Genomic DNA, 12,457 nt, shown 5'->3' with positions numbered 1-12,457 from the left:
ATATTGTTACTGGTTCATAATATATAAAACGGAATACAGACAATAATTTCAATATTTTATTACACTCTTTTTTCTTTTTGAATAAGATTCCTTTTATTCTTCTACGCCCCTGGTTATTTCTGTTAAAAAATGGGTGCCAAACTATCATTATTAGCACAAACATCTCCATCAATAGGTATTTTCTCTTATATTGACATTTTACAAGAAGTTCACTATATATCACAATTAAATTCTTCAAAATTTTTAAAGACTTGTAAAGCCCTTGATCCAAATGGTGAAATTATTGTTAAAGTATTTATCAAACCAAACGAAGAATTCACTGAACAATTTAGTTTAATTATTAAAAGAATACAGGAACAGCAAATTAAATTAGCTAAATCGTGTTCTGTATTGAATTACAGTAAAATTATTGATTCTAAAAGAGCAATATATTTAATTAGACAACATTTGAAGGGTAATCTTTATGATAGGTTAAGCTTAAGACCATATTTACATCCAATTGAATTAAAGTTTATCACTTTTCAAATATTAAAAGCTATTAGTGAGATTCATGATTTAGATATTGTTCATGGTGATCTAAAGACTGAAAATATATTAATTAATAGTTGGAATTGGATAGTAATAACAGATTTTGCGTCCTTGATTAAACCTGTTTATTTACCGGAAGATAATCCAAGTGAATTTACATTTTATTTTGATACTTCAAAGAGAAGATCATGCTATTTAGCCCCAGAAAGATTTAATTCTAAATTATATTCTGAAATAAATAGTGATATAACATCATCGATTTCAGATAGCAAAAATTTCCATGTAACAAAAGAAATGGATACTTTTAGTGTAGGCTGTTGTATAGCAGAATTGTTTTTAGAAGGTGTTCCATTATTTAATCTATCACAGCTGTTCAAGTATAAGAATAATGAATACGATCCATATCAATTTCTGATAGATAATATACCTAGACTTGATATTTCAACAAAAGGTGAAATTGGTAAAGATAAAGATACGATTGATGTGCTTTTGAATGACACTAATACAAATATGATTTCTAATGATGATAGAAAACAGATATGCAACCTAATAATGGATATGATTCATATTGACCCACAAAAAAGATTATCATGTAAAGACATTTTGATTAAATACAGAGATATATTTTTTCCTGATTATTTTTATACTTTTACATATGATTATTTAAAAACTCTCGCCATATTATCGACAAATATTCCAACAAATGATAAATTAGTGACTATTTACACTCTGAAGGATAATTTAAGTACTGTCATAGAAGATTGTGTTCAAAAGATTTATGCAGATTTTGAGAAGATATGTAATAAATTGAAGTTTCCCATTTCTACTTGTAACGATAAATTACAGAATAATAAATCAATGTTTAAATTTCCTAGCGAATTTATTAGATTCAACAAGGATTTATGCATAGAACTGAACTCTTTTAAAAATTATAGTACTAATATAAAAACTATACAAGAGGAATGTTCGTTATTATATCTTTCATTTTTACTTCATTCTCTTAGATGTTGTCGTTTTGAATCAAGTCAAATTAAATGTCTAGAGTTAATTACTGCATTATCACAATTTATATCAGATGAGAATAAATTAGATAGAGTCATTCCTTACTTGGTCAACTGTTTTTTGAGCACTAAATCAACTAATGTACAATCTCTAGCATTGCAAAATGTATGTCAAATATTATCTAATGTCGAAGAACTAACTGCATTAAATGCTAACATATTTGTGGATTACTTGTTTCCAAAGACGAAAAAGTTGTTACAACAATGCAATAGTACCAATAATATCACGATAGCAAACAATAATACCCAATATGTTAAAATTATATTGGCAAATTGTCTAGGGGATTTAGTTACCATTGCTGAACGATTCGAAGGATTGAATTATTTGAATCATACAAAGAGGAATGATAACTACATATTGTCAAGTTTTACAGATTTACATATTCAAGATAAATCATCAAGAAAATTAATTCAACTTGTCAGTGATTTGACAATTTCATTATTGACTGATAATTCTGCTCCTGTTAAAATTTCACTGTTAAGAAATATTTTACCTTTATGCAAATTTTTTGGTAAGGAAAAGACTAATGATATTATATTAAGTCATTTAATCACTTATTTAAATGATAGAAATTATTTGTTAAGAATGACACTAATCGAAACTATTCCTTCTATTGCAATTTTACTAGGACCAATCACATTAGAACGATATATTCTCCCACTTCTGATTCAATCATTAGTAGATTCTGAAGAATGTATCATAATAGCTGTCCTTTATGGAATAAAAGATCTTTGCAAAGTTGGCCTTATATCCAAGCCTGTTTTCTATGATTTAGCTGCTACAATAATTCCTTTAGTGTTTCATCCAAATTACTCAATAAGAAATGTGACAATACATATCATATATCAAATATCTCAGCAATTATCAAAAGCCGAAATCTATTGTAAGTTATATCCTATAATAAGGCCGTATTTTGGTTTTGATGTGGAATTCTCTCTAGAGTTACTCATTGACAGCTGTAAACAGCCTGTATCGAGGATAGTCTTTAATCTGCTCTGTAGCTGGTCTTTACATGCATCCAAATCACTATTTTGGAAACAGACTGATAATAGTGACATAGATATTTTTGGTAATAGGATTATTACTTTCATAGATAAAATTTATGTCTCAAACAATTATCATGTTAATTCAAATAATAAAAATATTATGAACGAAACTTCTACAATGAATATAGTTAGTCAGAAAAGGAAAGCATTTGAAACGAATCTTCAAACTGATTTAATGTTAAACTTAGGGAATGTAGAAGTGCCATTAACCACTGAAGATAAATTATGGATTGAAAAGTTTATTGCTATTGGTACAAAGAGAAAAGACTTATGGAAGTTGGAAATATTAAGAAGTTATGTAATACGATATACAAAGACATGGAATAAATCTCCAAATAAGTTGAATGAACAAAATAATTTATATGGTAATCAGGAAATTAATAATAATAAATCATTTAATGTGATACCAAGAAATGTCTTTTTTGATATAAAATTTATTGCACCGAATAATGTATTGTATACATATCAAGACAACGATATTCCATGTGCATTGCAGATTAAACAAGAAAAAACTATTTCCGATAAGAATGAAACGGTACAATTGCACAATGATAAAACTAAGTTATTAACTTTAATAAATGTAAATGGATCCTTATTATTTCAGTCTCAGTTATTGGGTACTACAGCATCTAATTTAAATAATATTTATGTCGAATGTGACACAAAATTGGGGTTAAATGGTAAATTATTATCAGAAGAAAACTTAGAGTATTATGGATCCACGAAAAGATATATTGTAGAAAATAGCTATGAAGGAACTAGTAACACTATAAAGAGATTTATTAAAAGTTGCAATATTGTTCCATCATTAAAAGAATTTAAAGAATTTGGCTTACAATTTAATATCGAGCAAGATCATTTAGAGTTTGGGGATCTAAATGATATGTTTGTTGCAAATTTATCTGAAAATGTTGGTGATTCCATTATTACCATAATTGCATCACATGATAAATGCTCTTTTTTATTTACTGGATCATTACATGGAATTGTAAATATATGGGATATGCTATCAATCACAAATGGCAACAAAGTATATGCTACAGTAAAGTACACTTGTGGTGCCTCAATAACCGATATGAACCTCCTCCCCGGTTTTGACACTATTATAATTTCCTTGAACAATGGGGTGATGCTTTGTCTAAGGATAGTATCCACCATTGAAGAAGGTGTAAAAAAGTTTTCTAAGTTAACAAGAGTCAGACAATTGAATATAAATACTCTGTCAAACAAAAAGGGTTTAACTTCTAGTGATAATTATATCAAAAAATTTATTATTTGTCCAACTGAAGAAACATCTATAATTATTGCACTTACTAACAGACATAAAATTCTTTTGATTGATATTAGAGACATGACTTTCCTAAACAGTATTCAGATTCCAAAAAAGTATGGTGCAATTTCCTGTTTTGAAGTAAATCCAAATGATATGACATTAATCATTGGGACAATGAGAGGTATAATAAATGTATGGGATTTAAGGTTTAATATTTTACTAAACAGTTTCACTTTTGGAGATAACTCATCTGTTACAGATATTAAATTACTACCACATTTTGGTGCTAATCATATTTGTGTAACTAAAGGGTCATCTAATCCATTATTTTCGATATGGGATTACTCTAAAATAGCATGTAAGTTAGCTGCTGTGATATCTGATGAAGTACCCCCTCTTCAAGCATTCATGGCAATATCCAAAAACTTGGATCAACGCAAATACAACATCGACATTAATAAAGGTTCTATTTCAGCTATAAAAGTGAGTGGTGCATCTGTTATCATAGCACAACACAATATACAAGATCTGCTGTTGTTTAATTTATTAAACTTTTCTAAGTGTAAAGTTTTGTTCAAGAATACTTTTAAAGACTACGAGTTTGCTCCGGTCCAACTGACTGCGAATTTAACTGTTCTATTAGTAAAACCGTCAATTGTTAAATCACTAGAACCTAGTATGCACGTGCCAAAGGAGACGGTCAATCATATTGAATTGGGGAAAATAAACAATGAAAGCATTTTATTTACAGTTAATACACAAAATATTGTCAGTGTCTATAAATGAAATGGTTGTACAATCGTGTTATATAGAGAAATCAGAACAAATTTTGACGTTTTTATTAACTACTTTATCTTGATATATATAAGGATATCAATATATAGTCCTATATACTTACCATGTAGGTATTGATTAATAGTAATTATTGGAATATTGATGATGTGCTCACTACTAATGTATTAGGTATTTTTTTGTTTAATGTCTAGCACTTTTTTTAGAATATATAATTTACTCCTATTTTTTTTTTCAGTGATGATATTTATAAGTTCACCTTTGAGCTGTTGAATACTGCTTTATCTGCACAGAAATAGTAACTTTAAACAAAGACACACCTTTGCTAAGTAGCATTAAACAAAGAACCTGAGTCGACTTCAAATATCTCATTTTAATGAATAGTGCTATGGTGATATGCAAGAAGTAATTGAATTATCAGATAGTATTACCAACAGTGGAATTTTGAATAATAATGAAGACCAAATAGATCGAAAACAGGATGATCATATTGAAATTATTGATCTTTCAATAACTGACTATGTTACTCCCAAAGCTAAGAGTATATCTAGTACAGTAGAATTTGGTGATCCGTTACCATCGTCACCTACCACATGTCATGTGAATTTAGTTGGTAACGCTAGTACATCAATAGATGAAAGTTCCTATTATTATTTTAATAGTAATAACATAAATAAAAATCATAATATTAATGACAATAATTCTATAGAACTATCTGCACCTCTAATATATGATGTGAATGAAGAAATAACTGATAACTCAGAGTGTCAGAATATTAAGCGATCTCTGATCGAATTAAACGCCACATTTGATAATATTCCAGAAGATTCATCCAATAAAGATATAGAACCAAACAAAATATTTTTAGACAATATAGTTAATGATAATAATAATGATAGCATAAGTGATAGCGATTTATCCTTTAATAAACCATTGAAAAATAGGTCGTATAATGAAAGTACAGGTACGCTAAAAGATAATAATTTCAGGCCTATTGACATTGAGAGTGGGTCACAAAAAATAGAGGAAAGCTTTCATTTATTACCTACTGGAATAGATAAAATGAATGCACATATTGTATTGCAGGAAGAACAAACAAATATTGAAAGACAGCCTACAAATAATTCTAAATCTACTTTACCTGACACAATTTCAAATTGTAAAAGTCAAGAACAAATAATCCGTAATGAAAAGATACAGTCTAAAACTATAACAATTTATGACAATGTAATAAGTAAACCAATTGATGATACCATGAATGTTAATAGTAATAGAAGCGATTCTAAAAAATTGAATGACTCTCAAAACACTAACAATACAATTATTAATTGTTTACCTATTAGTAAGACTTCAACTGTTACTAAAAACATTACTGGTAATAGTGTTCGTATCAGAAAGATCCTTAGTAAAGGAAAGCCATTGACTGAAGATGTTGCATTAGATATTCCAATGTTTTTAAATGATTCTGATAGTGATTCTTCTAATTATAATTTAAGTAGTCCTCCCAAGAAAAAATTAAAGAGAAGAAGATCTATACAAAATTTAACTACCAACACTGATCTTGACAACATTATATTACCGTTATCGAGAGCTAAAACTATGGATAGTCGTTTATTATCTAGCTTCAACCATGATGGTATAGATAATTTCTATAATAATTTAAAAACAGAATTTGAAAAATTGTCTCAATATATTCTTAATGGTAAAAAATTTACCGATATAGAATCAAAAGAGATGATTCAAAAGAGTTTTAGAGATAACAAAGATTCATTTAAGAAGGTTAATCAACTTTGCAAAGATAATCAAAAGATAAGAGAGCAAATTATTGTTGAAATTTCTAACTCATTATTCACAATTTTCAAGAAAGAAGAGCCTCATTTAATTGAACTAGTTCAACCAGCCACATTACAGAAATCATACGATGATGAACTTCCCTTAATAAGATTTTTAAGAAGAGTAGACAGTGTATATGATTTTAATCACGACTATTATTATCCATGTGAAACACAAATAATGGAGGAAAGTGAAGTTCTATTGTATTATGATGCAAAGACATTTTTCCAACAATATTCTAGAGATAAAAGAATTTTATATAAGTATATAAGGAAATTGGTTAAGAGGAACAAATATGTTATATTGATACTATATGATTTGAATAAATTGAAAAAAGCTATTGAATTAATTGAAGATTATCGATACAAGGAAAGAGTTAATCAAAGATTATCTACCACTACAATAAACAATAATTTTAATCAAAAGAATAACACCAGACTCAAAAATGACATTATGAATGAGATTGATAATTTAGGAATGCAAGTATTTGACATTGAACAAAGAATAAGATTTATTGATAGACATTGGGGTATCAAGATCCATACGGTTAATTCACATCAAGATTTTTTACAATCTTTATCTAACTTAATTACTATTATAGCTAAAAAAAGAATGGATCCTGCATTACGGTTCATGAAATATGCACATATAAATGTTAGATCAGGTTCTGATAAGACGGATATATTGAAAAAGACATTGCATGAAATTGGTAGAATTCCAGATATGAAAACAAGGAGTATCACTAAACAATATCCAAATTTGCAAGAATTATTTCAAGATTTTTCTATTGGACAATTACAATCCGGATTAGATGGCAGATATTTGATGACGGAAAAAATGGAAGCAAGATTATGTAAATTATTTACATGTAGAAACCCAGATGAAGTAATTGATTAATCACATGCGCATTGAAGCAGTAGGGTGTTCCATAATATATATATATTAAAACGTGAAAAATTTTAAATAAATAACTTTTATATAAATTAATAGTCGAGTATATTTATAATATATGATTTATAAAGATATGGATGTGTGTATTATTGGTTGAATCAAATAAAGATATAAGTCAATAATGAAGGAATAGTCCTTAGATAGTTAATCAAAGTATACCATCCTTATACCTGTATATGGATTTACTTAGTTCTATGACGTTTAACGAAGTTCATTTTGCAATAAGTACTATAATAATAATATTATTATTATTAATAAAAATAAAAACACATAAATGTAAGAACAGTTAATAAATAATATTCTCAAGAATCTAATTACTTGAAACACTTAATAAATATATCATCATAAAATAAAACAAAAACAAAGTAGATCAGATTTGAAAAATAAAAGACTTTCTGTTTAATTATTTTATTTTATTTTATGTATATATATTTACTTCTTTTTTTTTATTTTCAACTTTCTTTTAATACATACTTGACAGTTTGATAATCATCTTCATGTAATCTATCTTTTAATGGTTGAATCTTTTCGAATCCAATTTTTAAGGATTCTAATTCAGTTTCACTAAACTTAATACCTGAGGCCAATAATAGCGATAAAAATGATAAAACTCTATCAAGAAGATTTAGATCAGTTTCATGTTGTAGACAATCAATAACCGATTCAATAATATTATCTTTTCTTAATGAGGCAATCATAACATCATTGATTTCAGTAACACCCAGAAATGAACTTAATACAGCAATAGCTCTCATCTTCAATTTACTTTTTGCATTGGTATCATTTAATATGCCTGGAATAACATCAAGACCATTATTATCAGCAAAAACTTTAGCCATTTCAGCATTATTTCTAATTAAGTTGGATAAAGCATATAATCCTTTTACTCTTACATCAAATGCTTGTTCCGGATTTGCTACTAGCTCAATAATTTTTCGGAGCCCACCATCATATTTTAAAAAGTTTTCTTGTGAAGGTTTGTTATTTTGTACAGCAGTACCAATAATGGATAATGCACCAGATACAATTTCATCCGCTTCATCCTCTAATATTTTTAACAATGGATCCCATAATTTCAAATTTTCAATGTTATTAGCATTATCTAAATTTTCAATCAACATTTCAAAGTTATCTAATGCAACTAGTTTAGTCTCTAAATCAGCTTCATCTGATATTATAACTTGCATTGCTTCTTTCATTAAAGTTGGATCATCAGCAACACCACCACCAAATAACTGTTCTAATAATCTAGGATCAGGCTGACCTGCCCTGGCGATGGCTTCTTTATCCCCCTGAGAGTTTGCAATGGACCAATGTAATAATTTCTCCATGTCTTTTTTATACTATAATTTTATTGTAGTGATAAATAACAGTTTAAATTCTTTCAGTTATTTTTTATTTTTCTTTTCTAAATGTAGTCAGAAACCGAATAAAATGGTTATTAAACTGGTAGAAGTAAACTACAATAAGCTCCTATCAAGTATCGATTAGTCATAATCTTTCTTAGCAGATCCAACGTTTTTTTTTTTTATATGGGAAGGTTTTTCATTATAAAATTTGGATTTAAAAAAAAAATAGAAAAAAAAAAGGAAATATTTTTTTTCTGTTTTTCTTTTTGTTTCCAGAAGGTTCTTAAACCAAAAATTCGAGAAGAACTGGTGGAATACTGAAAATGTTAATAGAGAAATAAATGATGATGGCTATCATGCGTATATGTCTGTGTGTATGTGACTTATGGCTTGTATCAATGTCAAAAAGACTCAGTTTAACCGATTCTTTGACTGTTCAGCCTGATAAATTCATCTAATTTGTAGACAAAATCTAATCCTACACTCTTTAGCTCATCTATCTGTTTTCTTGACGATTTGATTGACATAGGTGAGATCATTTCATTATTCAATAATTGTTTATTAATTAACTGGAAATGTTTATCTATCTCTGTGCTGCACCAGTTCACTAAAATAGATGACAATTCCTTTTGTAATTTGTTCTTGCTTTCACTACTGTTAGTATTATTATACCCATTTAAATATTGATAAGACTTTGGAGTATGGTCACTGCTGTGGTTATTATCATAATTATTGGAATCAAATAAGGTTTTGTAATTTAATACTGTTTGCTTAATGATTTGAAATCGAATAATTGATAATTGAGTTAAATAATTAGTTAGATTATCAATTGAACCTATTTTTAAGATTAAATCTTGAATTAAATTACTACGATTTTGTAAAAATAATTCTAAACCTTCTTCAGCTTTACCCAATTCAATCATTGTTTCGACAATACTTAATAACTGTGCTATTTCATTATTATTATTCGAAGTGGTCGTGTTGGTTGTGCTATTAATAGTTAGTTTGTTGACTGCCTTGTGATATATTGAATCACATCTTAAATTAATTTTTATCATTAATAATTCTAAGAAATTGGTCTCAATTTCCGTCAACTGTGGATACAATTGAATTAACTGTCTCTTAATTTTCATTAGGGTTGATATAGCAACAAAATATTTGTTTCTTGCAATCATAATATCCACTTCTTCAATATTGTCATCGTATGTCAATAATTGATTGGTGAAAGAAGAGTATGACGCAGAGGCTAAAGAAGTAGATAATGAAGAAGAGGTTCCAACCCTTGAATCTCTCATGTTAGCTCTCATTGCTATAGTTAAAGATTGTAAAAGTTGATGATCTGTAATTAAATCATTATAGTTAATCATATTATTACTACTACTACTAATTCTGTAAAAACGGCTCACATCACTATTCTTATTATTAGTATTATTATCATTGATAGTATTATTACTATTTAAACTGTATCTTGCATTTTTTATTGGACTCTTACTTAAATTAGTATCCTTAGCTGGAGTCTGTTGAGTGAATTGTAAGTGTCTGAAAGATTCCTTTAATTTTTCTTCGTACTGTAATTCATTTTGGAAAATATCACATAAATCATCTTTTGCACTTCTTATGGCTTCAATGATTTTATCAACTTCATTTTTATTACGACTCTCATACATTGAAACAATATCGTCATTAAAATTGGGACTATTATTCATATTATTAAAGAAATTTTCGTTCTCATTAATTTTACTATTATTGCTACCATTAATGTCATTAATTTCAGTATTATTGCTTGTTTCAGTGGTAGTGGAAGATGATACCATATTGCTAGGACGGTGTGATTTAAAAATTAATCTGTTATTGTTTCTAATATCTTGTCTGATAGAATAATCCTTTAAATCAAAAGTTTGTTTCAATATATAGTTATTCTTATTGTTGTTATTGTTCTTTCCAGCAACAAGGATTATATCATTAAAAATATATAATCTGACAGTTTGTAAATACCTTAATGTAGTAACATTTAATTCAAGTAACTCATCACTTTTAACAATTAAATGTCTATCCTTTGAGACCAGAAAATTTGTAGCACCTTCAATCTCTTTTTCCAAATTGATTAATTCCTCATTCCATATCTTTTTCACAGTATTAATATTAGTCATATCCCTATTCATGTTGGTGCTATTCTTGTCATCAAATACATTACTATTGTTATTTATTGGAGGCAATAACATAGATGTAGACTTATCATCACCTATACTACTGTTATTACTGTTATTGCTGATTGATCTTTCATCGTTTCTTTGATTTTCCCAGTTAATTCGTCTGTCAGCAATATTAACAAATTTATTCATAACTTCATTTAAATTCTGAATATTATCTCGTAATTGATTTAATTCTTTAGTAGATAGATTCAAATCACGATTAACTTGTAAAATTTCTTTGTAAGATTTATTTATATTATCTTTAACTTCAACCTGAATACTTTCAGATAATTCATTCAACGCAGTAGTAAATTGGTCAATATCTGTGGCAGACGCGTTAGTTAGATTATTGTGAATAAATTCTTTTGCATTAAAATTTTCATTAGAGAGTAATAATCGTAAATTTTTGGTTTGAATAACTTCTCTTAAATAATTTTCATTTAATGTATCATTAATGACTTCTCCATCTTTATGATTAAGATCAATTGCAATTTGGTCCGACTGCGCAAATGATAATTGGCTTAGATTGTTTATTGGTAAAGAAGGCAATGGGATGGAATATTGCTGTTGTTGAAGTGCAATTGGTGGTACATGTTTGGAACTGTACATTGATAATCTCCTATGCATAGAGGAGGCTGCTTTATTCTTCTCATGAGCATTAACTTCAGGCAACTTACTGTATGGTGTAGATAAATTGAGAGCATCCTTCTCAGTGTTGTTACTCTTTTTAGTCATTTTATTGGTGTCTTTTACTTTTACATTGGATGATACATTGCTAGATTGTTTTGAATTTTTAGAAGAAGAGCTAATAATAGACCCAGCACTACCATAATTTTTGATACTAGTATTATTATTACTACTATTTGCTGTTTTTATATGACTTTTCCAATTATTTCTAGCCTTTTTCAAAGAGAAATCCACCATCTCCTATATCGTGAAAACCAGCTTGTTGCTGTGTTTTTATTTATATATATATATATATTTGTTTTTTTTTTATACACTACTTACTTAGGCAAATCACAACAATCTACACCCAACTGATGCTTAACTGTCCTTTGTGGTGTGAACTTTTAACACATGAATGTGTATGTGTGTGGACAAATCTGGGGCTACCTTTCTTTCTCTTTCCTCTCTTATTTATTCACGCAAAGTTGATATCAATAAATTGGAATAAAACTTGAAAAATTTAATTGAAAACTTTTCTTTCAATCTATAAAATATAAATATAGAAAAAATACATTACTCCAAAATTACAGTATTTTATACATTATACAGTATGGAGGGACAGCAAGGTAGAAATATTAGTCGTTAATAGTTGTTGAACTTTGATTGTAGTTGGTTTTGTGTTTGTTGTTAAAAGACCACTAAACCTTCCCCCTCTCGAAAAAAACAAATAAAAAGAAGAGGAAGAAGAAGAAGAAGAAGGATTAA

At 27.9% G+C, this 12,457-nt stretch overlaps 4 protein-coding genes across 4 annotated transcripts; 2 read left to right on the top strand and 2 right to left on the bottom strand.

Moving 5' to 3' along the window:
- Nucleotides 1-129: 129 nt before the first annotated feature.
- On the top strand, nt 130-4,695 carry VPS15 (ubiquitin-binding serine/threonine protein kinase VPS15; the record flags this gene model as incomplete). Its single annotated transcript, XM_064861726.1, has 1 exon — nt 130-4,695. The coding sequence occupies one exon, from the start codon at nt 130-132 to the stop codon at nt 4,693-4,695; it is 4,566 nt and encodes a 1,521-aa protein (XP_064716681.1).
- A 402-nt stretch (nt 4,696-5,097) lies between these two features.
- On the top strand, nt 5,098-7,431 carry MMS4 (Mms4p; the record flags this gene model as incomplete). Its single annotated transcript, XM_064861725.1, has 1 exon — nt 5,098-7,431. One exon carries the CDS (start codon nt 5,098-5,100, stop codon nt 7,429-7,431), a length of 2,334 nt encoding a protein of 777 aa, XP_064716680.1.
- A 506-nt stretch (nt 7,432-7,937) lies between these two features.
- Nucleotides 7,938-8,816, bottom strand: FES1 (Hsp70 nucleotide exchange factor FES1; the record flags this gene model as incomplete). Its single annotated transcript, XM_064861724.1, has 1 exon — nt 7,938-8,816. The coding sequence occupies one exon, from the start codon at nt 8,814-8,816 to the stop codon at nt 7,938-7,940; it is 879 nt and encodes a 292-aa protein (XP_064716679.1).
- Nucleotides 8,817-9,250: 434 nt separating this feature from the next.
- EXO84 (exocyst subunit EXO84) lies at nt 9,251-11,950 on the bottom strand (the record flags this gene model as incomplete). The annotated part of the gene is made up of 1 exon (XM_064861723.1): nt 9,251-11,950. The coding sequence occupies one exon, from the start codon at nt 11,948-11,950 to the stop codon at nt 9,251-9,253; it is 2,700 nt and encodes an 899-aa protein (XP_064716678.1).
- Between the last annotated feature and the right edge of the window lie 507 nt (nt 11,951-12,457).

Source organism: Arxiozyma heterogenica (assembly GCF_036370985.1).
Source record: "Arxiozyma heterogenica strain weizmannii chromosome Unknown scaffold_9, whole genome shotgun sequence".
NCBI classification, from domain to species: domain Eukaryota; kingdom Fungi; phylum Ascomycota; class Saccharomycetes; order Saccharomycetales; family Saccharomycetaceae; genus Arxiozyma; species Arxiozyma heterogenica.
The sequence above is the reverse complement of the archived record's forward strand: the minus strand, read 5'-3'. Positions and strand labels throughout refer to the sequence as shown.